The sequence below is a fragment of the Marasmius oreades genome, chromosome 3 (assembly GCF_018924745.1).
Source record: "Marasmius oreades isolate 03SP1 chromosome 3, whole genome shotgun sequence".
Taxonomy (NCBI): Eukaryota; Fungi; Basidiomycota; class Agaricomycetes; order Agaricales; family Marasmiaceae; genus Marasmius; species Marasmius oreades.
In genome coordinates, this window is record NC_057325.1 from 230,993 (window position 1) to 257,049 (window position 26,057).

The 26,057-nt window shown below is 43.5% G+C and overlaps 5 protein-coding genes across 5 annotated transcripts; 3 read left to right on the top strand and 2 right to left on the bottom strand.

Moving 5' to 3' along the window:
- Window positions 1-12,646: 12,646 nt before the first annotated feature.
- Window positions 12,647-12,952, bottom strand: E1B28_005381 (uncharacterized protein; the record flags this gene model as incomplete). The annotated part of the gene is made up of 2 exons (XM_043149939.1): window positions 12,647-12,892; window positions 12,947-12,952. The coding sequence occupies 2 exons, from the start codon at window positions 12,950-12,952 to the stop codon at window positions 12,647-12,649; spliced, it is 252 nt and encodes an 83-aa protein (XP_043011023.1).
- Window positions 12,953-16,478: 3,526 nt separating this feature from the next.
- E1B28_005382 (uncharacterized protein) lies at window positions 16,479-17,039 on the top strand (the record flags this gene model as incomplete). Its single annotated transcript, XM_043149940.1, has 4 exons — window positions 16,479-16,508; window positions 16,573-16,690; window positions 16,742-16,832; window positions 16,895-17,039. 4 exons carry the CDS (start codon window positions 16,479-16,481, stop codon window positions 17,037-17,039), a joined length of 384 nt encoding a protein of 127 aa, XP_043011024.1.
- Window positions 17,040-18,818: 1,779 nt separating this feature from the next.
- Window positions 18,819-20,814, top strand: E1B28_005383 (uncharacterized protein). Its single transcript, XM_043149941.1, has 8 exons — window positions 18,819-19,039; window positions 19,114-19,142; window positions 19,200-19,409; window positions 19,471-20,061; window positions 20,117-20,227; window positions 20,305-20,465; window positions 20,528-20,602; window positions 20,656-20,814. The coding sequence occupies exons 1-8, from the start codon at window positions 18,823-18,825 to the stop codon at window positions 20,738-20,740; spliced, it is 1,479 nt and encodes a 492-aa protein (XP_043011025.1). The 5' UTR covers window positions 18,819-18,822; the 3' UTR covers window positions 20,741-20,814.
- A 102-nt stretch (window positions 20,815-20,916) lies between these two features.
- Window positions 20,917-23,339, bottom strand: E1B28_005384 (uncharacterized protein). The gene is made up of 12 exons (XM_043149942.1): window positions 23,170-23,339; window positions 23,010-23,110; window positions 22,794-22,929; window positions 22,622-22,719; window positions 22,447-22,552; window positions 22,306-22,381; window positions 22,033-22,250; window positions 21,910-21,976; window positions 21,819-21,857; window positions 21,613-21,766; window positions 21,367-21,533; window positions 20,917-21,300 (listed from the first exon to the last, which is right to left on the bottom strand). Exons 1-12 carry the CDS (start codon window positions 23,306-23,308, stop codon window positions 21,153-21,155), a joined length of 1,449 nt encoding a protein of 482 aa, XP_043011026.1. The 5' UTR covers window positions 23,309-23,339; the 3' UTR covers window positions 20,917-21,152.
- A 1,582-nt stretch (window positions 23,340-24,921) lies between these two features.
- On the top strand, window positions 24,922-25,479 carry E1B28_005385 (uncharacterized protein; the record flags this gene model as incomplete). The annotated part of the gene is made up of 1 exon (XM_043149943.1): window positions 24,922-25,479. One exon carries the CDS (start codon window positions 24,922-24,924, stop codon window positions 25,477-25,479), a length of 558 nt encoding a protein of 185 aa, XP_043011027.1.
- Between the last annotated feature and the right edge of the window lie 578 nt (window positions 25,480-26,057).

Genomic DNA, 26,057 nt, shown 5'->3' on the forward strand with positions numbered 1-26,057 from the left:
GTAGAACTTGGTGAATTACTGCTTAAGTCCTCTGCTCATAGTGTTCTACAGGTTTTGAACGGTCATACAGTTTTCTGACATGATCTACGGCTCTCTCTAACTGGTCTAGCTGCGCCTACGGCACATTCTACTAGCGGCACTAGCTTTAACTAGCAATTTGGGGTCACTCTAGTTCTTAATACGATAAATATCGCTCTGTAGCACTGTTTAAAGTGCAAAAAGAACCTTGTAGCATAGTCAACTAAGTCGCATTAACTCTGTCAGACTTAACATGTACTGGCCATGGGGAATAGACGGAAAGAGTCTTAGATTAGTGCATAGTCTAGAAAGACTTAATGCAGTTATGATACAACATTCAGGTGTACCACCAGGGACCGTGGAAGTAGCAGCGGGTTTCTCAGGAAGGGCATGTCTAGCAATGTTAGATATATGGGTTGGCTATGACAAACAGTTGATTGATATCAACTCGAGAGATTATACTACTTTTCAGACACCGTTTGGACCTTATAGATTGGTCAAACTTCTGATGGGATGGACGAATTCTGTTCCATTGTTTCATGAAGATGTTATGTATATACTTTGAGAAGAAATGCCGCATGTAACCAGGCCTTATATTGACGATGTCCCAATAAAAGGACCACCTACCAGATATGAATTGAAAGATGGAGGATATGAGACGATTCCAGAGAACCAAGGAATTAGAAGATTTGTGTGGGAACATATGCAGAACGTTAATCGAGTTGTACAATGTATGAAATATGTGGGTGGTACTTTCTAGGAACCAAAAGCATTTATATTTACTGCCGAGGGAATTGTGGTTGGACACAGAGTTACTTATGAACAAGAGAAACCGGTAGAGAAATTTGCGAGCGTAGTTTTATCATGGACTCCGGATAAATTCTTAGAAAGAACACATATTAGATCGTTCTTGGGAGTTGCATCACAGATGAGGATGTTCATCAAAGACTTTGCGAAGATATCTAGACCTTTGAACAGACTTACAGGAATAAATGTACCTTTTGAAATGGGCGCAGAAGAATGCGATGCCGTATGGAAGATACATGAAGCGATAAAGAACGCACCTGCTCTTAGACCTATTCAGTATGATCATCCGCTAGGGATCATCCTTGCAGTAGATACATCATGGCAAGCAGTTGGTTTCTATCTTTATCAGGTGGATGAAGAAAATCCGAAGTGCAAATTCTTCAATTACTTTGGATTGGTTACACTAAATGAGAGGGAAGCGGGATTTTTTTCGCAACCTAAGAGAGAGTTGTATGGATTGATGATGGCTCTTTGAGCAACAAAATATCAGACATTTGGATGTCGCAGACACACTGTGGAAACAGATGCTAGCTATATAAAAGGCATGCTAAATAATCCAGATTGTGCCCCGAATGCAAATATAAATAGATGGATTGAAGAAATCAGACTTAGACATTTTACATTGGTTCATACTTAGTACTGCAGAGAAAGTGGAGTTCAGAAAAATTGAAGAGGAGGCGGGTTTTTAAAACCCCTTAGGAAGAAAGATACGCCACCTAAGGGACCCTTTGTCTGTAAATCCAATAACAATTGGTTCAGTGTTTTAACAAACAAGAGTGACTTGGTGAAAGACAAAGACGTATCAGAAAAACCCGCACCCAACTTATCACTAAAAGCAAAAAGGGCTGGAGTACCTCGGCGAGTACCTGCTCGAGTACCCCCTAAAACTAGTAATCCCAAACTCCCTTACCCCGCATCAAAGAAGGACGCCTATTGGATCTATTGGAACTTATACCACAACGAGGAAAAGGGACGACATCTCCTGAAGAAATGGTCGCATGAAAGCAGGACATCCAAAGTCGACAACGACTTAGTACGCAATATTCTCCAGATGACAGTTGACCATTAAACAGCTAAAAGAATCTGTTCGATGGATCTGGAAGATTCAAGGAGATTCTGTGCTAGTACCGCCAACTTTGGAGACTCTCAACTCGCAGAAAGGCTTGTTCCCAAAGACCTCGATTGTGGAGCTACCAGTTGTTACATCAATAAGTTGTTTGCGATGGACAAAGGACTTGAATTGAATGAGTTAGCTTGACCAATTCCTGTCTATAACGCTGATGGAACACCTAATCATGCAGGCAGGATTTCCCACACAGTCAAACTTCAAATTACGATCCAGGATCACACTGAAGTCACCCCATTCGCTGTAACTGATATGGGAAAAAGCGATGTGATCATAGGATATAACTGGCTTCAGCATCATAATCTGATGGTGGACTGGAAAAGGGGGACTGTGTGCAAACGCTATGAACACTTTCATATGCTCATCATACTTTGGCTTTCATTTCTCCCATGGCTTTGAACCGCTGTAGCATCAGCAGTCCATCACGAAGTTCCACATACCACTGGGTGCAATATACTGTAAAATGTGTGTATTATGTTAATGTTTATGGTGAATTTATTTTAATTTTTTTTACAAAAATTCTGGTGACTTATCTTAAAATTAAGCTTGTTTTATACTTTAGAATTTTTAGACACGCAACTAGCTATGAAGTATGCAGTTGGGCAGCTTGACCACGATGATTTGCCAAATGAGGGCATTATTACTCACTCGAGGGGTCTTGTCTACGTGGTATGCTGGATTATCCTTACTTTAACATACTTCTGATCTAGACTTATGTTAGGTGCAGTCAGGTGCAGCTAGATGTGTGGCCTTTCAAGATATTGTGAAGGCCAAACAAAATGGGAAAGGTCTACAACTCTTGTGTGACCTTGACAACCACTGGTCGTCAACTTTCTACTTGTTATCTAGAATGTGTCTTTTACGCCCCATGAGTCAGCTCCGCATACTTGGCATTAGTATAGCTGATTGAAACTATTCAGATGTTGGAAGAGTTTGTTCTTGTCACAAGGCTATCCAATTTACAAGAAATTTGAGACGATTATATGCTTTATGCTCCAGAATGGCTCGCCGCTGTAGACGTTAGAAAAGTCCTTGAGGTTAGTCATTGTTGTTTTGGACTACGCTACAAATTTGAACCTCATTATTGTTTAGATTCTGTCCGCTTTCCAACAGTGCCTGAGCTCTGACAAGTTTCTGACACTCCACAATGCCCTACTGTTCTTCAATGGGATGCTTGACACTTGGCATGACCTGAAGACCCAACTTCCCCATCTCAAAGGCACGATCAAAGCTGGAATGACGAAAATCAAAGATTACAGGCGATGAGTGATGGGCGTACCTGCATACATCTTATCAATGGGTACATTAAGTGTCCCAGTACTGCTACCATCCAACTTACCAGTTTCCTAGTCATCAATCCTAATCTCAAACTGAGATGGCTTCGGGACCTTGACTGCACTACAATTTGTGGCATGTTTGGTGACAATGAGATACTGTCTGGCCCAGAGCTTGCTGAGAAAGCCAAGTGGATGTTAATTGTCGCCATCCGTGTAAGTCTTGTACTTGAATTTATCTGCGCTAGCTGCTAATCAGGTACAAATCAGGATATTCCTCTCCCTGGTGAGAAAGCAGTAGACCCTGCAGAATCTGGGCCATCAACCCCTGCGTAACAGTGTACTCTCAGAGTTACAAATCGGGCGCAACAGCATCAACAGTATGGTGGATCGCAGGATGAAGTTGAGTTGTTCCTTGCTGATGCTCAGGGGGGCGACACCATGTCTTTTTGGGGGGTAAGGCATTATACTTCTGATTGTTGACAATGCTGATACTTCCGCCAGATGAACCACTCGCATTGGCCAAGGATTTTCCTCTGTAGTCTAAAGTTGTTACTGATACAGAGCACTTCTGTTCCTTGTGAACATGCCTTTTCCTCTGCAAGACTAACGAAGACCAACTTACGAAACCACCTCTCTCCAGAGATCATGGAAGCCCTTCAAATCCTGAAGTTCCACTTGAAATGACATAATCAAAAAGGTCCAGAACTCAATTTTACGGAGCATCTCAAGGAGGAAAACCAGACGGTGGAACTGGAAATGTTATGTCTCGTCAATGAACAAATTCCCTCTGGCTCAGTGCATGATTTTGAAGCATCCCTGCCCCACTTGTCCCTCTGCCCACAGTAGAGTAAAATCAAACTCAACTACTTTCTTGTTGTCTTTATGTACAATCTTATAGTTGTAGTGATACTATTGAACTGTCTACACTCAATTTTGAATAAATTCCTGGGAGAAACCATGGCCTTGAACGGTTTTCAATTGGTTCATGTCCAGAAACTGCACTGCCACAATAGCTCCGAACCGAGGCCGGGCCATTTCAGTAGGATTACGAGCCACACTGAACGGAGCTGAACTCCTGAGAACACTAGATCTTGTGTGTAACCTTTTCCAAGCAGTCCACCCTTGCAATTTTTCCTGGTGTGTAGAGCTATTGATAGACTTTACACAGAGGTTTACTAGTTTTTTGGGTTGATTTGGTGTTGGTGCTACTCCCATAGCTCTGATATTAGGCTGACTCTTGAGTGGTATACTTTGCCCATTACCGTCCACTTGGGGACATTTGGAATTTGGAATTTGGTTAAGTCCACTTGGGGGCTTTTGACAGATTTGGAATTGGAATTTGGAATAGTTCACTTGGGAACTCTAGGCACTTGGGCCACAACAGATTGTTCCAGTTTTATAAGCCAAAGTAGGCTTCAGACTGTTAGATTCATATAAATATAAATAAAAACAGATTGGTAGTAGAGAATTCTACTATCTCAGACCAGACTTCAATATCAGAGTTAGTTTTGTCTCCATCTCGAAAGATCAAAGAAGGTGTAACCTTCGACAAGCCGAACTTTCGAACCCCCACTTTTAGAGAATACTAAGAGCAATAGATTCATTGATCTATTTGCTTGGTGTGTTTTTCTTGCATTAATGGATTCCAGGGGCGCCTTAATCACTAGAAGATGAAGATCAGCATTAGAAGTGCCACAGTGGTGGCCAATTTAAAACACAAATTCAAACCTGTCAATTCTGGGTCACGTTTTCTTCCCATGCTTCTTCTCATAATTCAGCACTCCTTTCTTTCTCCAATGTAATGTGTGGTGGTTGAGGACATGGCCACCCAGTCCTGTTATCAGACAGTATATCTCCTTGCCTTCATTGTACTTAGTCTATTGCTGCTCTGCCTGACCTCCATTGTACACCCAAATCTTTCCATTCTCCATGTTTCTGAAAACATCTCCCACCCCTTGGCCTCTATCACTGTCAACATCTACATCTCTGGTAATTTCACGGGCCAGGTATGGGTAATCAATTCTAGCAGCTGATGTAAGTTTTTCATATTTGGGGCGTACAGCTGAAATTTATGTGTGAGTTGAATAGTGTACGATAATATAAAAACTCATGTTAGTTCCTTACCATGAAGTGGAGTGGTTTTGCTCATTCTCGTGGCCTTTGAGTCTTTAGCTGTTCACCAGATGTAAATTTATCATTATTTATATATAGCTATGACTACTACTAGCAATGAATACAACTTACCATAGGCGGATACTCTCTCGTTGTGGCAGTTGGTTGAGAAGATTGAAATATATCAAAGTCCAATGTGCAGCAGTTTTGATTGTGAAATGTAGGTGTGGGAGCTCCATGTAATGTGTTCATTATATTTCAAAGTCCGATCCACAGCGGTGATGATGGTGAATGTCAGTTAACTGTGATATGTTGAGAGTTTTGTAGGGTAGAGAGGATGGATTACAATGAAGAATTTGTTAAATAAATGTAACATAGGGCACACAAACTTATGCTAACCAGCCAACCAACTACCACAACTACCATATTGGGATGTCTGCCAACGTCCGCCAACATTCACATCTACCCTTAAGAACTATGGTATGGGACATATAGAGGTCTGGCTCGGATGTAATCTTTCTTGACTACTACACACACTGATTCCACCTGGTGAACAAGGCCATCTCAGATGAGATGTCTATTCTATTTTTATAATTTCTAGTCCCCCACTGTCAAATCCAAGTCAGTACACAGTCATCCAAGTGTCATTTGAGCATTGTTTGAGCATTGTTTGAGTGTTGTTGGACCATATAAGTGGAAAATGGAGATGTAGGCTGTAAAATAGATGGTTGGTTAGATCCAGTGAGAGTTTTTCATAGGATCATGGGGTGGTTGACCTTTGAATACACGGAGATAATGTCAGAATTGGGTCAAGTCATGTCAAGATAAAATCTCTTTTATGACCGTAATATATGACCATAATATATGACATATCTGTGAGTTCGTCCAGGACAAACCCACTGAGATGATGCCTCTGCATCACCTCATCCAGACCCGATCCTATCCAATCCAATCCACTAGTCTTCACCAGAGGGTTTGTCTTGGGATGAAATGACAGACATGTGACACATTAGGGTCTTGTCACCAATTGTTCACTTTCCAGGGCATGTTCAGCTGCAAATAATCCCCAGAAATCAATTTTTGGGCATCCTGGACATCCTTGCCATTCTAGAAACCTTGACATTTGGTCATTCACAGTCATCCAGTCTCTATGGTACACTTGGAGTACTTATATACCACACTACTTGAGGGGTAAGGGGTCGAGGGGACAGTCATTCCAGTCATTCCCAACCATTCCAGTTATTCCCAGTCATTCCATGGTTATTCCATCTTATTTCCTATTGGCTAACTCTTATCCCCATGTAGATAGCTCAGTAGTATATAAACCCACCATGTATCTAGCTTTTTCCCCAGCCTTGTAATTTTAAACCCTCCATTTGTGTTTTGTCTCTTACACTTTCTGCTTTTCTCTCTCTCTCCTCAGTGTTCCCAAGTGTTCCCCCAAGTATTCCAGTGTCCTCAGCCTCAGTATCCTTTCCAGTGTGCTACAAGCACTTCCAAGCTCCCTCCCAGTATTCTCCAGCAAGTATTTACTTTCGTTTAGCTTGCCATATAAGCCTTAAAACCCCACCAGTTGGGTGCAGTGGTTCTAAGGTTGAACAGTTTGTTACAGGTCTGTATTAAGTAACATCACACATTAGGGGTGGTTGAGTTAGGTTTGTCCTGGATGAAAGTACAGACATGACATATCTTACAATCGTAGAATGGATTAGCAGTCAGGTCATGTCAGATTATGGTGTTACAAAAAATTTGTTGAAGTCATGTCAGTGGGTTCGTGATATGTGACACATTAGAGTCCAGATTGAGTCACACCACACATTAGAGGGACCAGGGGTTGAGCCATGTCAGTGGGTTCTTCTTGGACAAACTCACATATACGTTATATATTACAGTCATGAAAGAGATTTTCAGTGAGTCATCTCAAATTACAGTCTTAAAAAATGTGGTGAAGACTAATGGATCAGATCAGATCTGAATGGAGAAAAGCAGAGGCATCATCTCAGTGGGTTTGTCCTGGACAAACTCACAGACATGTTATATATTATGGTCATAAAAGGGATTGGTGGTGAAGTCATCTACGATTATGGTGTTACAAACAATGTGGTGAAGTGAAACGAACGATACACTCTAGAACCACTGCATTCAACAAGGTGATGTTTTAAGGCTTATGCGGCGAGCGGGGATGAACTAACACAATACTAAAGGGAGATTGATAAGCAAAATGTATACTACAGAACTTACAACTAAGTAGAACTTATTAGAATTACTCTGGACAGTGCTAGGTTGCAAAGACTAAGGACTAGAATGTAGAGTATATTCAGGGACTTAGGAAAAATGCTAGAAGCTTGCAAAGGGCTGGCAATTGCTAATGAAGCAAGAAAATATGCTTGAGGCACAAGCTACGGGGTTCAAAGGGTTGTGTAGAAAGCTCTGTTCATTGTCCAGTGGACTAAGTGGGACTATGAATTTTGTCTATAGCAGACTAATTTGAAGGATTAGAGACTATTTCCCTCGACAGACATGAAAACTAAGTCCTCAGTGGATATGAACACTAAGACTTCATCTACAGTTACATGGGCTGCTTTTATACTACTTCTACACTAGCTTAATAATTGTATCGATACTTGGCTTGTTGTCAGAGAGAGAATGTGCCATAGCATTTGCATGCGGTTTTCCTTCATCGTCCAAGTAAATCTCGCTGCTAAGGACTGCTACATGTACAGAATCTCATCTACAGAGCTTTTCCATAATCATTTCCTATGTTTGGACAAGTCCAGACTGTCCTTCATTCTTGTTTTTGTTTGTAGAATGGACCCATGGAGGTGTACCGTGTAGTGGTTTCTGCCTATGGAGCTTATCCTACGATTGAACTGTATTTCCAACAGTGTCGATAATGGGTGAAGTATACCACTCAAGAGTCAACCTAATATCAGAGCTACGGAAGTAGCACCAACACCAAATCAATCCAAAAACTAGTAAACCTCCGTATAAAGTCTATCAATAACTCTACACACCAGGAAAGATTGCAAGGGTGGACTGCTTGGCAAAGGTTATGCACAAGATCACAGTCTCAATATCATATGAAGGTCTTATAAAATCAATGTGCAACTGCAAGTGTAAAACACCACAGCTACAGGGATTCTAGGTTTTTTTTGTAGGGGCTCTGTTTATTGTCCAGCAGACCAAGTGAGACTGTGAATTTCGTCTACGGTAAGACTAATTTGAACAATGAGAGACTATTGTCCTTGATGGATACGAAAACTAAGTCCTCAGCAGACATGAACGCTAAGACCCTCCATGGATCACGAAACAGTAATCAAGTCCTCAGCGGCCTACAGATGGATAGTTCTCAAGTTTGACCTCGACGGTCTCGTATAGTTCAAATCAAATCTTATCATATCACTGCACAATGACAGGGCAAATCTCTCTATTGAGTGTCAAGAGCAGTTACTCATGGGCAACTCGCTCAGGACTTTCCTACGCACGGGTAGTACTACTCTATCTACAGATACATGAGCTGCTTTTATACTACTTCTACACTAGCTTTGTAATCCTATCTCTACTTGTTTCATCTCTAAAAATAATGCACCATAGCTACGAATCCATGCAGAATCTTATCGCTAGGGACCACTACATGTATAGAATCTCGTCTACAGAGCTTTTCCATATTCAAATCATATGTTTTGGACCAATCTGGACCATTCTTCATCCTTGTTTCAGCATGTAGAATGGACCTACATAGGCATACCATATGGTATTTCCTGCCTATGGACCTTATCCTGCATTTCGATGTTGTCAAATCATATGGACTTTGTGTGTCCAAGTGGTTCCAGCATATGGATCCAGAGTTCCGAATCGCCGTAGCACATGAACAGTGCAGACTCCAAGATCCGTTGTTCATTCCTGCCTGGTTCCTAGGTACTCTATCTGTGATCTGGGATCTGTATCATGTCTTTTTGTCTTTTCCTCAGATTGGGACTCAATCTATGGTCAAATCCAATTTCTCCTAGTCTGGGTGGTCTTATGTCTGATTTCTTGTCAACTAAATCCCCTGTAGAAATAGGTACTCCTAGTATGAAGGTCTTTAGACTTCGTTAAGTTCTGCTATGAATGGTTCTGTGAAGACTACACGTCTCCTAATAGTACAATCCCTTGATACGCTAGTGCATAGCAGAATGTAGAGAGTAGAACTTGGTGAATTACTGCTTAAGTCCTCTGCTCATAGTGTTCTACAGGTTTTGAACGGTCATACAGTTTTCTGACATGATCTACGGCTCTCTCTAACTGGTCTAGCTGCACCTATGGCATATTCTACTAGTGGCACTAGCTTTAAATAGCAATTCAGGCTCACTCTAGTTCTTAATACAATAAATATCGCTCCATAGCACTGTTTAAAGTGCAAAAGAACTTGTAGCATAGTTCAACTAAGTCGCATTATCGAATCATATGGACTTTGTATATCCAAGTGGTCTCAGCATACAGATCAAGCATTTCAAGTTGCTGTAGCGTATGAACAATAAGGATTCCAAGATCCATTGTTCATTCCTGTCTGGTTCCTAGATATGCTGTCTGTGATCTGTCATTCATATCATCTCTTATTGTCTTTCCTGCGATTGGGAACCAATCTATGGTCATGTCACAATTCTCCTAGTCTAGGTGGTTCTATATCCAAATTCTTGTCAACTAAATCCCCCATAGAAGTAGATACTCCTAGTATGAAGGTCTTTTAGACTCTGTCAAGTTCTGCTATAAACTGTTCTGTGAAGACTACGAGTCTTCTAATAATACAATCCCTTGATATGCCAGTGCATAGTAGAATGTAGAGAGTGGAACTTCACCTAAGTCCTCTGCTCATAGTGTTCTACAGGTTTCAAATGGTCATACAGTTTTCTGACATGATTTATGGCTCTCCTCTAACTGGTCTAGCTGTGCCTATGGCACATTCTACTAGCAGCACTAGCTTTAACTAGCAATTCGGGGTCACTCTAGTTCTTAATATGATAAATATTGCCCTGCAGCACTGTTTAAAGTACAAAAAGAACCTTGTAGCACAGTTTAACTAAGTAGCATTATTGACCATGAGAGAATTACATGGAAAGTACTCGAAAGAGCCAACCCTGGGTATATGGAATAACCACTAAGCCTTTGAGGATGAAGGCCCTTAAGGGGGGGTAATTGTAACATACCATACACTTTTGGGACCCCCATATATTTTTTCTGGACACCTTGGGCATGCTGCATGGGCATCCTGGGCATCCTGGGCATCCTGGAGATCTTACTCCACAGATTCAGCCTCAAGGCTACTCATCTGACGAGGTTACTTACCCATTTAGAAGGCTCCACTCTGACTCATATCTTGTAGAATGCTGTAGAATGCTGTGGAACATTCCAGACTAACTAGCTAAATAGTATATAAACCCCATGTACTATCCTGCTTGGTTTCCCAACCTCACTATTCTCCCTGACTATCAGTATTTCTCATATTCTTCAATCTATTTCTTTTCTCTGAGTCTAACTGCCCATCTGTGAATCAACCTATCAACTAAGTCTATACCAGACTTACCTGCCAGAATCCCCTCTGAGTCCCCTATGTTCACCACAACTAACCACCTTTCTCAGTGCTAAGTTGACTAGTGCCAAGCAGTTCCCTGCTGGTAGACAATGTTTCGGGTGTTTGCAGTACTACCTTATTATGAGATATACGATACGATACAGTAATGTCACAAACTTGCCATACTCTGAGTACTCCACCATAGTGCTCTTCACATAGTCGTGACCCTTTCTGTCAATATACTTGATTGTCTCAATTCCCATGATCGCCCCCTCATCAACTCCTCAAGCTCCTTACTGTCAACTATCCTGTCTGATCCACAATCGCTGTAGACCATTGTAGATAGGGAGGCCCCTGCCCCCTTGACTCCTTTACTCCTTAAGTAGTGTAGTATATAAGTACTTCAAGTGTACTGTAGAACCCTACTCTTGTCTGGTCAATCCTACCTAGGAGTCATTCCTTTCTTCCTCATTGTCAGCTCGCCTCACTCAAGGATCAACTCCTGACATACATTGTCATGAACCAAAACACTTATGCCAGCTGAACCCTGCCAACCAACATAGTACTGGGCCCCCTTCAATTTTTCTCAGTCTTAATCTTATCAATAGATCCTTGTTATCAACTATCCCCATTCAATTCTCAGTAAATCCAACTGGCAAGTCATCTCTGCACAGATCTGCATAGGTTTGCAGTCATTTTGACTCATCTCTTATCTCTTATCATAGCATAGCTGTACTCATGTATTAATTGACTCATTATTCACTCATTAGATAGATAACAAAATAGTATATAAGGTCTGAGGTTTGCAAGCAAACCCCAACCTTGATATTTTTAACCCCTTGTAACCTTTTGTCTCTTTTGTCTCTTCTGTTTCTTTCTCTGTTTCTTTCTTTCTCTTATTTCTCTAGCATCTACTCAATATATTCTATTTCCTCTCTCAAACCAATCTCTGTCTGAATTCTACTGCTCAAATAGCACCTCTAAGCCCTCTGAACCATTCGACAAGCCCTTGGATAAGTATTTCCATTCCTAAATCACAATTCTAGTCTGTAAAACTGTAGAGAACCTCTAGTAGTATTCATTTTGCATCTCTAATCCCCCTGACTTGTGTCAACTTGATGATTCTCTGAGTAAGTCTTGAAACCTCACCTGTTGAGTGCATCAGTAGAGTTTTCAATTCCTGACATACATACTTAGTTCTTCTTTTCCTTTCCCTCTCATCTCTTATGAGTGCTAGCTAGTTCAAATACACACTGCATTCCTTAGAACTTGTATGTCCTCTTATATTAGAGACCAGTGATACTGGGTGCTTCAGTCACTCTGCTAGGATCATTTCTTCATCTTGAATTTGTTATTATTCTGTTATGTATATACTTTAGTTATATATTTGAAATACAATCCTTTCCCTCCTTTTCCCCCCATTTTCTGTTCAGATTCCCTTCAGCAAGTGGTCACTTGCCCATCCCTCCATTGTTATCTAACATCTTACAAATGGAAATGTTGGGACGAAGTATTGTAGGAGGAGTAAATATGAGTTAGGAAGAGTAAACATGAGGTAGTATAAATACAGGACAAAGGAAAGGGTAATGTACATATCTGGAAGTTGACTACTGATGATCTACATCCATCCTGACGAAGTCCTTTGGAGTTGCTGGGTCTTTACAAGGAGCCAGATTGCCTTGTGAAGACCATCAATGGAGAGAAATGGGAGTGTCTACACCATTTGTATTTTTCAAGCCTTCCAACTAATCACATCTAAACCTTCTCAACTACTGCTTGGTTAGCTAATGGCTCCTCCATTGCCTGTAAATAATCAAGAGCAATGCCAGGTTGTGTCTGTAGTGAGAAGTTAATAGTCATTTGTTGCATGCCAGCAGTAGACCCTTGTTGAGTAGCCTGGGCATTGGTATTGGCAATACAGAATGTTGATATTGAGTGTTGAACACTTTCCACAGATTTGCCATATGCTACCCGGGCAATGACCATTGTAGGACCAAGGCCCTGAGAAGATTGATCTGAACTATAGATGCAAAATGAAAAGATTTGAATACTCACAGACATTAGTGTTGAGACAGCTGAGAATCCAAATGGGAGGACATTTGTCAAATGAGGATCTAATGTAACTTGGATGACTACTGCAACCAGGAGAGCACTTGCATACAGAAATCCAGACTCAAAACTAGTTTTTCTTGGTTAAAATAAAGTTTGGCAAAGATAAATTTATGTATACATACATGATAGCCACAATATCATTATATCTTGTATGTGTTGACCCTCCTATGAATTGTCTTGCTTGATGGATAATCCACCATATGCGACCACCTTTATGGGAAAAACAGCATCATCTCTAGCCTTCTGGCTGCAGTATGGTAATGGAGATGGTTAAACTCACCAGTCAAGCATGTCAATACAATTTGGAAAACAACTATCCCTATTACCACTTGATTCTCAATGGATTGCACCTTGGATAAAAAGATATAGTGGTAGGTTGTTCTAGAGTTGCTATATCCAATTGTGAAGGTAATGGTACATCCAAGGTCAATACCTGTTTTAATTAATGTCAAACTCTAGAGAACAAGATGAGTGTAAACTTTAAAGCAAACCATTCAATAAAGATGAAGCCAAGACAAGTGGAACCAGTATCAGTTTGGATGAATTGAAAATGAGATAACAGCGATGAATCTAGAGAGAAGATTCAAACTATATTTCTTTCTGTTGAGGAAAACCTGGAATGACTTACAAGCATCATGTCAGCTATTGAGCTAAGGATATTGAAATCAATAAACCAATTGCAGGAAGTATAATAATATATATACCTCATAAGAGTTGGAATAATTTCTGTAATTCCCCTAATATGATGCTAGTTATGAGTAAGAGAGAAAGTTATGAGACTGATATTGCTTACATGCAAGCAGATTCTATACTATCTTCCATATAGTACTGAGCAAGAGGAGTAAAATCCTTTGTTGTTGCAGCATGGAACTCTACAAAGGCTCGTCGGGATGATAACCAGGTAAGAATAGCAGTGAAGAGAGTTGCTAGTACAAACAGAGCTATTGCACCCCCTGCCTGCAGTTTGTGAACAGGGTTAGTCTGACGAAAGAGAACATGAACTGATAGTCCAAATATAAAACTGTAGATTCCTGTAATTGGGGTAGATATTAGAATGTTTTTAGTAATGCAGCTAGAAAATAAACCATATATAAAAAATGCCATCTATAGAGGAATAATTTCAGCAATATTGACAATCAGAAAGGCAAACAATGCAAACTGCAATAGTAGCTATTGGTTGGGTGAGGATATTCTCAGCACTGAGCAAGGGTGCTAAAGCCTCTTCAAGGTCATTTGTGGAAGACATGACTAGAGTCGAAATTGGAGTGTGCTTGTGATGAGTTGAAGTTGGACCTTTTATAATAACGATGTGGAAAAATATAGCACAAAAGTCTAACATTAAAATAATTTAGCTATAGATATATAAATTTCTGCCAGTTTTGATTGAAATTCCAGGAACCTGAGATTTGACTGATATAGAGACAAAACTGACAGTGTATACTATCTAAATTTTTGATTTCAAGTGGAAGTCAAGGCATTTATCTGCATTGAATCAGATTTGAATCAGAACAAGTCCCTGATCCTTGGGATCACTTCTGAGGGAAAAGCTGATATCTAGTCGCCAATGGATATCCCATAAACAATGGAATATTTGGGGGCATTTGGGGAAACTGGTGTAAAAATTAAAATGAATAAATGTCGTCCTCCATGTTTTATGTATAGTAAGGGGAATATAATCCAATTGCTCATCCATGTCATTCATAGGACCTGCTATCACATCAGACAGAACCAATACATCCGGTCACTTTGCATTCAATGGAATGAGTGAGAATGCGAGGCACACATGGGCTCCTCTGCTGTCTCCACGCCATCAAAGCATAGAATCATATCCGTTGTCAAAATAAATGACATCTGAGGCTGTTCCTATCGTTAGATTCCTTCCAATGGGAGTAATGTTCAGTCTGTGCTAGCCAGAAACACAAATGATACTGCACACCTCCTGTGGTCGGCAATGGCAGCTACTATCCCTTTCAGTTCGGAATGACACGGACTCGGAAAGGTCAAAAGGCTCTCTTCTCTTTCGTACTCAATCGAAGGTTGGATATCCACACGATGAAACCAAGACCGCCGGATGCCATACACTGTAGTACGTAGTTCATCAATGTTTTTTACGGGTTATCGTCAACAGTGATGAAACTACAACCATAGTCAAACATCCTGTCACGGTCAACCGAGAACGACGAGCGGAAGCGAAAAAAATTATTCCAGATGTCATACCTTGACAAACCAGGAACTTCCCCTCAAGGACCCTTTACCTTCATCCCTACTGCCCAGCGCCACCTTTGTTTTCGCAGTAGCTTCCGATTCTAATGCAAATGAATGGTCCCAACTGATTCAAATGCTGCCAGCGTGTAACGCGTCGGTATCGATTTTCAAGGGCGTGAGTGGCAATAGATGTTTGTATCCGAAATTTATCCGGGGAAAGTGTCACCGATCGGGCGAACATGAAACAAAACTGCATTCCGGGTAAATTGAACTCTCCACAACATGCTCCCTAGAAAAGTAGGAATGCTTCCCCCAAGGCTGTGGACGCCATCGACTCACGATGCCATCGAGGACAGTCATTTCATTCCAGCAGTAACATCTCTCCGTGGTACGCAACGAGAGTGTCCACCACAGAAAGAACAGCCCAACTCCGACACACCGGGCGACGTGTTTTTCCATTTCCGGAACACATACGGTGACATACCCGATTGGCAAATACCAGTCAGCGGAAGCGAACGCAGAAGATTGGTCTCGATCCGGCTTCTTGTGTCGATGGAGTTGCACAGCACATAGTTGTGGTGGAAGATCTATCCACGAACTGGTTTTTTTGAATGGTCAAAGAATCTCTGGTGGGTTCTGTAGGAGTGATATTGGAGGCGATTCTTCGCTTTGACATAATTAGCATCTGTACGGTAAGCCGTGGAAACGAGACCCCGTTTTCTTTATTGAAAACATTAACCACAAATAGTGTTTCGTTGCCTGAAAAATGGAAGATAAGAGATGGGAATATGGTTCAGGCCGGGTGTGTTGGGAACTTGAGAACGCCGTAAATCAGTGTTAGAAAAATCGAATCTCGATTCCACCTGTCCATTGAGGAGTAAACCTGAGTCAGGCAGATGATGAACCTGTACGAGGCTGGTGTCCAAAGTCTCCACGAGGGGGAAGAGACAACCAAGCTCTATTTGCGACCTGTTCGGAACAGTAAGCACTACCCTCTTCTTACCGGACACTGGACATTCCAACGCACGACAGGTAGTTCGGACGCCGACAGTAGTGACGGTCCGCGAAGATGCTGACCTTGTGCTGACCAGTGACTACGAGAAGCGAGGAGATGGATTTAAACCCAGCCGCTAGTCCGCAGTCGTAGTCGTAGTCGTAGATATTCGACCGAGGAGTAGTCTGTGAGTCACGCACCACGCTCCCGAAAAGCTGTGCAGTCAGATGACCATGTTCGAAAAATCACTCAATATACACTGCGCCTACGAATTCGATGAACGGCCACTATAACAACACTATTCAAGTAAGTTCGGATTTGGCCGCCCGCTTTAACTTCGAGGTAAACTGAATTCCGAGTCCTTGCAAAGGATCGCGAAGAAAAATCAAGTTCATTGTTCCACAAGGCATCAAGCTCGGAGGATTGTGTTGGCATCGGCGATGCGGTAGTCAGGCAACTCAGCACAGGTCACAGGTCGTTTTCTATTGGTGAGAACTACACACTTCGTTTGAGTTCGAGTTCACCTTATGATCAAACAGATTTGCGCCAAGTCAACCATTATACCTACGGAATCTCTGACACCATACGCATAGTATTCGGAGCCAATCAAATGCCACCCCCTTCACGCCGGTATGCAACATTCAACAACGTTCATAACAATTCCCCCGCTCATCCCTTTGATTGTACTCCAGAGTTACTTCGGCTGCTGTGAGAGGAATGGAGCAGATGGACTTGGCAATCGTGTTTTCAGGCACTCAGACTCCAATGATCAGCTACAGACACCACCCATGTATGCCACTCCCGCAACTTCCAACCGAAAAACAAGGCAAAAAATGACAATGTTATCTCGATCCTCAAAAACAGCTGTGATGATCTCGTACCCTACCGTCTGCTCTTCCATCCCGGTTTCACAGCTCATCACCATCACCATTCACTACAAGGGATTGATTATTCTGTGACGGAGGGTCCGGACTAGATCAGCTAGTCAGAGTAATCGTTTTTCCCTCTCCCACACGCGGAGACATCCTAATGGCCTTACAACACGTGAACAAACTCGTCAAGACACTACTATCATACCAAACGTCGCCGAATACACACTATGCCTGCCGAGCTGCGACCTTTGAGGTCATCTCTTCATACGCATTCGTCCAAGAACGAATGCCGACATCCCGACTTCAAGCACCAATTACTCACTGCCATGGACGAGACCTTCCACACCGCGTGGATCCCCAAATATCTCCCTTTCCGCCTCGACTGACTCACCGAATGAATTTCTCAGATGATAGCTCTGGTGACGCTAGGAGAACAATATTTCGAAGAAATTTTGATAAGCTGGTGATGAACGTCAACGAGCATGACCCAGAGGAGGAGAGGAAGGCAGTATTCAGTATGTTCCTCAGAGTAATCACACTTGGGTCTCCCGAAATGGAAGCTCATTGGCGAAGGTGCCACTTTCCAGGTCACTGCGTATGACGCGACAGATGAACACGGAGGTTCTGATCATATTGAGGAATGGGCGGGGTGTCGCGATGCTGAAGTGGATATGGATTCCGAATAACTGGACGACATACCGTATGTCGTAAGTCCCTTCTGTTGTTTAGTTGACACAGCGAATACTCATCGAAACTTGATGACCCATAGGGCGCTATTAACAAAGAATCTCTGTGACTATCTGCAATATATCCCCTACGCCCCGCCTAGTCTGAGAGAAAGAAGTGACGGTGGCAGGTTGTACCGTACCCCCAGGTCTAAGTTCCGTCTGAACGTAACTTGCTGAGCTTGCTAATGGTCATTCTCAAACCTAGTTCTATTCCCAAACTGCACAAATTTATTCCAGAATGCTGGTTAGGACACCTCGTGGCTTTCCCAAAAGGTCCACGAACCTGTTTCGGATTCAAGTATGCTATCTTTGATCTCTTTTTTCCTGTTTTATGACACGATGATGTTCCCCGTCCGTAGTTCAGTCTGGTGCTAGAGCGCCTTATTCTTGCTGATGTTTTCGGCAAGCTATCAGACCAGGAAATTTGAGCTTCAGGGATTATATTCTGCCTCTCTTCCATCACTACCTCCATGTGCGGATGAACGGTCCAAGGTCGTCGGTCCCTCCAGTTATTCAGTCTATCGATATCACCATGTACCGAGCGATACGCTATAGGTATCAATGATGATAAATGGTAAAAAGCCCTTTTCTAGCCTTCGTGCGGCGCGAAGATCATTAAGCCTCCTTCCTACGGTATGCCTTTTCCCCCGCCATTCCTTGGATTTAGTATTACCGAACCCAGTTATCTACCCATGCAGGAGCCACTGATTTGGTGTCAATGATGTGTCAAGGTTGGAGAGAAGGGGTGCAGGTGTGGCATAACCGGATATCATATATCACCCGGTGGCAGGTACCTCATCCTTCCACCCAGCTTGTCCAACAAGGAACATTCAAGAGTTTAGACAGCCTGTGTTAGAACCGATAGACCGGAGCTTGCTATTTCCCGGCCCGCCCCGGCAGGGGGATTCCTGTCAACTGGCAATCCGGATTGATGAATGGAAGCATGGAAAAGACTATATCAGTTATCTATCGATCTAGACTTGTGATCATGCGCTGTGAACCGAGCTCTGGTTTCCCCCCATGCCCATCATGCCATCTCAATCTTTGAAAATAGCTACAATCTCTTTGTTTTTAGCCCAGGTCGTAGCATCGGTCTTCTATCGATTGGTTTTTCATCCTCTCCGAAGATTCCCTGGACCATGGCTCGCCGCCATCACCAAGTACTACAGGGGATATTATGAGGTGTTCTGTGACGGAGGGTGGCTGGATCAGCTCGAAGTGTTGCACGAGAAGTACGGTAAGCTCCTTGCTACTAGTCAAAGTCTTCTCCGGATGTTCCATCACTGACTCTTCACCAAACGTTGCCTACAGGACCCGTCGTCAGAGTCACTCCAAACGAGGTAATGCTCTCGAAAACATTGAATTGATGGCTTACAGACGAAAGCCGACTTGTCCAGCTTCATTTTAGCGATCCCAATGCTTACAACGATATATACGTGACATCGAGAGTACCTAAAGACCCCAGCTGGTATACTCATACTGCACCAGTCTCAGGTTCAGTAATGAGCGAAGTCGATCCGAAAGAGGCTACAAGAAGGCGGTTGAAACTTGGTTCATACTTTTCCCGGAAAGCCGTCCTACGGCTCGAGGAACTGGTTCAAGCGAAGGTTATCGTCCATCGCTTCTCCATATACGGCTATACCTCCTAAATGATCCTATTTCATACAGGTGAATAAGCTCATCAAGCGATTGTTATCATACCAAAAACCAACGAACTTACACTACGGGTACCGAGCTGCGACTCTCGACATCATCTCCTCATACGTATTCGCTCAGGAAATGAACGCGCTCGACTCTCCAGACTTCAAGCACCCGTTTCTGACTGCTGTGGACGACCTCTTCAGTACCGTGTGGTTAGTCAAGTATCTTCCCTTTCACCTCGATAGACTTCCCGAATGGATCTCCCGGAGGATAGCCCCGGCAAGTATACCACTGCTAGACGAACGGCAATATATTGCAAATAAAATTGATCGAGTGCGGACGACCGATCACGACGATCCTCCGGAAGAGAAAATGGGGGTATTCGATCTCTATCTTAGAGATTCTTCCGCAGGAGTCCCGAGATGGAAGCTTTTAGACGACGGAACTGCTTTTCAGATGGCGGCGACGGACACGACGGCGAATGCCTGTGTGACGGGGACGTACCATCTCTTGACGAAGCCGGATACCTTGGTGAAGCTGAGGAAAGAGCTTGATGAGGCTTGGAAGGACACTGAGGAGGTTATGAAATACGAACAACTTAGGCAACTGCCGTATCTGGTGAGTTTCCTCTTTCTTCTTTTCAGTTGAAAGGTCAGTGACCCGGGTATTGTAGGGAGGTGTTATCAGAGAATGTCTCCGACTATCCTGCGGCGTAACCTTGGCTACGCCCCGTCGGGTTGGAAAGAAGGAAGTGAATATTGTAGGCTTCACGGTACCTCCAGGCGTACGTTTCTTCTCTCCGTACTCACTTTTACTTTACTCGAGCTCGGCTTACTCTCACTGACAATCTTTTTGTGACAGACCATCATCGGTTGTGCTTCGTACATCGTACACTCAAACCCATCTCTATTTCCGGACCCCGAAGATTTTATTCCTGAACGTTGGTTAGGCGATGACTCACGCAAGCTGGAGCAGTATCTCGTCGCATTCTCAAAGGGTCCACGGACATGTCTGGGGATCAAGTATGTTTCAACCAAATTTCTGTTCGGAGACGTTCGTTATTGAAATTCGATGCCCCGTATAGCTTAGCTTGGTGCGAGATGTACCTTATTCTCGCTAACGTTTTTCGGAAGTTGGACCTGGAAATCTTTGAGTCGACGTAAGTCAAAGTAATCTGGATGAGCATATCAATATGTTGATCGAATGCAACAGACCGGATAGTGTGAGGTTCAGAGACTATATCGTGCCTTTATTTCACGAGCACCCGTATGTGAGGGTGAAAGGCCGAAGGTTGTGAGGATGATCGCTAGTCTGTGGCTCTGTGCATGTACGATACGGATGAATCTATTAGTGCAGTGTAGTGAACGCAACACCATCTAAAGTGAATCGCTGAATTGTATAGAATATGATTAGCCTTAACTAAACCTTCATCCAGTCCAACAATCCTCTTAAACTGACATAGAATCTCTAGGTCGAATCTTCAACGGCATTGTAACCCCCTTCTGCCAATTCCCTTTGATCATAGGTGTCCCCAAGCCGGCTCGAACCTGCTCCATCTCTACACCCTCAGGCACCTCGAAGACGAAAGTCTCAACCAACGCGGCCAGGACGACTTGGATTTCCAGCACACTAAGAGAATCAAGGAAGAAGTCAATCAACACAGGGTCCCAATTGCGAATCACAACAAGTGTAACCAGTAGGGGAAAAACTCACGCAAACCTCCACCCAATACACCCACGAATACCTCCGCTGAACGTCATCAAGTTCCCAAAGACACCCAATGTCGTGTGCATCTTGCTGTCGACGAAACGGTCCGGATTCCATATTTCGGCATCCTCTCCCCAAACTTGTTTCAATCTAAGGAAAGTCAGAAGAATTAGAATATTTCGGTTTGCGAATATACGAAGAAAGGGGAGACTCAACCGGTTGTAAGTCGTGATATCGGCAAAAATCCTCTGTCCTTTCACCACTGGAATCTCTGACAACACCGACCCGGAGGCGTCTATGACGGGGTATTCTAAGGGGATGACTTCGTCTATTATGGCTTCTCGGAAGAGTTCGGGTACGATGGGGTGGAGGCGGAGGGATTCCTTGAGTAGATTGAGACGAAAAACAAAGGGGCATGAAAATCAACAGTTGGTTAGATGGAAAGAGGAAGGGCAGGGGTACCTTAATGGCAGCATTCAGATAAACCAAAGAGTCAAGCTCCTTTGGTGAAATTTCACCGTTATTTCCAGTTCCGTTGCGGAGGGCGTTGATCTCTTGGAACACCTTCTGTTGGTCTTCGGGATGCTTGGCGAGTTCATAGAGAACCCAGTTCAATCTGATTGAAAGTTTAGCGGGCGATGAAGAATAGATGTACTATAAACGCATACGAGGACGCAGATGTTTCGTGTCCCGCGAAAATGATCGTTCTGCTCCCGGGTTCAGTTAAGTATTTTGAATCTAGATAGGATGAAGACTCACGCCATCTGAGATAATGCTTCCTCCGTACTCAAGTGCTTCTCAGGACTGTTCGCGTAAAGTGCACGAGCTGAGTCGATTTCGTGAATTCAAGTTTAGTAGAGAGAAAAGATGGAAAGAACGTACAGACAACACCCATCAAATCATTGTCCTTTTCATCACTTCCATCGCCCCTCATTTTGACTAGTTCCCCGGCAACTGACTGACTCCTACGAAGCCAGCGGGCGAATCTCTTGTCTTCCTTGGTCGGGAACGCATCGAGAATCCGTTCCATGAATCGCGGCAAGAATCGGAAGGAAGCGCCTCTGAGCATCTTCAGCGGCGTGGGGTTGCGAGAGTCGAGGCTATGTCAATTAATAACGCGGGTGTAAGTGAATTATGGGGACGGTGATGACTCACAATAAATCCCGAATGATATCGCACAACTCACTACTCTCCTTTCCATCTAATGCACCGAATTGATATTCGAATATACCTGGGGTGACAGGGGGAAGAAGTATGAACGATTCCAGGGTTGACCTGACGTGGAAATAAACTTACTTGCGCCGAGAGCGTCCAGAGTCATGTTGGGAAGCCACTTGACAGTATCGACATCGGCTACTTTCCCTCCGTTTGCTTCGAGCTCCCCTTGCCATTTCATAATAAGCTGGAAAGTTGTCGGAGAACACATGAAATGATCTATCAACATGGCATAACGAACTGATTCTCAACTCACTGATTTGGCGGAGGTAAGGAAAACTGAAGCAAAACGTCTGATTTGTGCCACTGAAAAAGCTGGGTTCAAGATCTTTCGTTGTCTTTGATGGTTCTCAGCTGGAAAACAGAAAGGGGGAAAAAGCGTTCCAGTTCAAAGCCGATTGACGATGGTATGTTTTGTAGCTACTTACCTTGAGCGGTAACGATCCCAGGTCCAAAGATATGGTTGCTGAAGTGTTGAACATCTCCAGGTTTCTTGAAACGGTACGCGCCCTTGTGGAAGATATGCTGGAGTGCACGGGGATCCGAGACGGAGAGAATGTCTTCCTGTTTTCACGTGGATGGAAACCGAAAGAGTCAGTTTTGTTCAGTCATGTCTTTGATGAGAGCTTGCAATTCATTCCTACCCCGTAGCACCCAGGTAACTTGTATGCGGTCCCGTACTGCTTCGACCAAGCTACCTCAAAGCTCTGCAGACTTCGTACACGTCGTAATTCCCATTCGAAGCCTGTAGGGTTCAGAGCCAGTCCGTCGGTACGAGAAAGGAACGAAAAACTTAGCACTCACCAAGTAAGGTAGAAGGAGTAGGTGGGCCTTGAAGGAAATTCAGGGACCTTCGTCTTGCGCGAATGAGAAGTGCGAGAGCTGTAGTGGTTGCAACGATAAGCGGTAGAAAAAGTAGCTGAAGGAGTCCGTTGAACCCCATAACTTGCGATCAATGATTAGTGAAGGGAAAAAGAAATCAAAATCCATTTGATTGATCTTCGTTTTTATAGGCGGACCGCTCAATACATGGCATTGAGGAGAGCAGCGGGGAGCGGGGGCCGAACCTGATGATTTGGTGAGATGAATTTGTCAGTGTTGACGTTGAGGCTTGAGTCAAATCGGCCCGGAAAACATTCTCACGGAGTCACATATGGCGCAAATTATTACATCACGTTTAGCTTTCCCGATTTACTAGTACACCACCAGAGGCTCAGTTTTAGAGCCTTCTATCATTGGATGCCTTAGGTATCACGAAGTCATTGGACCATTAATATCAGCTGAAATCAGTGTTCTAACTAAAGATCTTGGAACGAAATGTTGGGCGGACCGCGGTACTAGGGTAATACTAGAGAATACCTGTGCAGGCACAGGCCATCGTTCCAACCGACATAATTGACTCTTTTCATATATAGGTTCTTCCACAACTCATCTACTACCAAGTCCGTGAGAACGTCGGTATTATATACCAGCGTAGGATCTGAATGATCATATTCACTGACTCAGCGCGGAATACTATGATCAATTGTTACTGAAGACTTGCTGGAGACAGATCTCCGAACGCGTGTATTCCATAGAGATTTAAGGTTCAAAGAACCCGACACCTCTGTACCCGCCTTTATATTATCACGATGAGTCGGAACGTTAGTAACTTACGCTTGGTAAATGCGGAATGTTCCAGGAGATATAAAGTTGTGGTTGTATCATGATTTTGTTGCTCAGGTTGCTGTTCATTTGATGAGGGATGCGGAGGGCGTTTACTCCCTCCCGTGCGCTGAGATGACATCAATTTCACAAGACGAAAATCTTTGCAAACTGAAATTGAATCGGGGCTTCTTCGTCTGATGATGCCCTCATTCTGGGTTCCCGTGGTCTGCAGCCGAAAAAAGCCAGAAAGCTGAAAGTAATTTGAAAGCAACGGTACTTGTGGGCTTTCAAGAGCATCAATTCAGTGATATTTGGACACATATCTGGATCTACTGGGGGCTAGTACCACGTGTTCATCAAAACACTGGCACTGTCTGGCACTGTACATGTGTGCACGACGTATCATGGATTTCTCGGTGTGTAAGCATAGTAAATCCCATCTATATACATCGCACGGGACGATCGACTACCCGTGTATGTCGGGCAGTTCTACTTTACAGGATGAAACACGGATTTTTCGGAGATCTTGACAGCTAATGGCCGTAGGCTATCAACATCTTTAAAACGGACGCGATGGTTCCCAAGGTCTCCCAAAATATGCAACATGTTGAAACGAACTACGGACGTTTTATCCAGGCACTTCTCAGTCCAAAAGGAATGAAGTTATTACCGCACAAACTCTCGTACATAGTATATATTCGAGTCTTGTCGTAAGCTACCTTTTGAGCACACCGCCTCCTCGTTACTCTCTGAATCTCGAAAAACATTGTGACCAGTCAGTACGACACAGCGGAGTACTTACTATATCATTCCAAACCTACTGCCTGGCCATACCGTACGAAGTCCCTTAAAACTGGAGTTGAGGAAGCGGCACCAACACACGTCTTAACCCACTCCCTTATCGATACGATGGCGAGAAACGATCCATACCGTATTGCAAGCACCTACTCCACCCTGCCTCCGCTAGAACTAATATCGCCAGCCCGTCGTGGCCGTAACATCCCCCTACCCTCTCAATCTCACGTCAATATCGACGTTCAACTCCACCCTCTCCTCGACTGTAACCCACGACACGCCAGTGCAAGCCAAGAATTTCCCCCTTTGAGCTGGGATCTATCTTGGACTACCCATGCCGTCGAACGACTTCTACGACAGCGGGAGAATAGACACGTCCTTGTGCCGTACATGAGGGATCTAGCGACAACTCCTGGCTTGCCGTCAATGACAATAGTCCATCCATGTTTGGCCTGGCCTATAACCGCCCATTCATCATTGATTGATGCAAATGGTGTCACCATCGCTGATGTTCTCCTGGCTATTTGCGGAGCGATGAAGGAGAAGGATTATGATGGGTGGGGTGGTATGCGCGGGGTCGAGAAACTGTATTATTTGGGGCGGAGGAAGAAGCTGGTTGGCTTGATGAGAAGAGGGCCAGACGGGGATATCTGGGAGATGTGGACGGAGTGAAAATCTTGCGAGTTGTCCGGAGGCTTTTGACCGACATGAGCGTGTAGAGGAATGTGTTCCAAGGTAAATTATCAGTAACTTAATAATAGGATTTGCCAAAGGCAACCATTTTGAGACTTCACTCGGAAGGGCTCCAGAGAAAGGGATTTAAATGGACATGATCAGAGTAAGGGCTTGCATTTGGGATGGGATCGTAAGGGACCTGAGATAACAAGATGCGTAAAACAATGAGAGACTAGGATAGCGCTAAAAGTAGACTCAAATTGTTGTTATGGAGCCGCCGGATCCCAAAAGACGAAGTGATTTCTTGGCCGGCGCTGAGGCTGATAACTCTCGATCAATAGACGCGTTTAGGTGTATGGAAACTCGAGGCGAAGGCCATTACCAACAAAGTCATCAAACTGACGGCAAAAGCGCTTATACTACTTCGTAGTCACGTAGCACCATTCCCAATGATTTGATCCAAACCTGTACGCTCCCAGTGCTTTGGTTCTTGAAGTAGTCCGAGTATGCCAATGCTGCATAATCTACAAAGAGCGAAGAGCAGACATCTATATACGAACATGTGAGCAACCATC

Excerpts from the sequence above, each read along its gene's own strand:
- E1B28_005383 (XM_043149941.1), top strand. The coding sequence starts at position 18,823 with ATGCCCATCATGCCATCTCAATCTTTGAAAATAGCTACAATCTCTTTG. Across the intron at positions 19,040-19,113 it reads AGTGTTGCACGAGAAGTACG|GACCCGTCGTCAGAGTCACT; the intron begins GTAAGCTCCTTG and ends CGTTGCCTACAG. Across the intron at positions 20,466-20,527 it reads CGGACATGTCTGGGGATCAA|CTTAGCTTGGTGCGAGATGT; the intron begins GTATGTTTCAAC and ends TGCCCCGTATAG.
- E1B28_005384 (XM_043149942.1), bottom strand. The coding sequence starts at position 23,308 with ATGGGGTTCAACGGACTCCTTCAGCTACTTTTTCTACCGCTTATCGTT. Across the intron at positions 22,251-22,305 it reads GATATCATTCGGGATTTATT|CCTCGACTCTCGCAACCCCA; the intron begins GTGAGTCATCAC and ends TAATTGACATAG. Across the intron at positions 21,977-22,032 it reads TGATTTGATGGGTGTTGTCT|CTCGTGCACTTTACGCGAAC; the intron begins GTACGTTCTTTC and ends AAATCGACTCAG.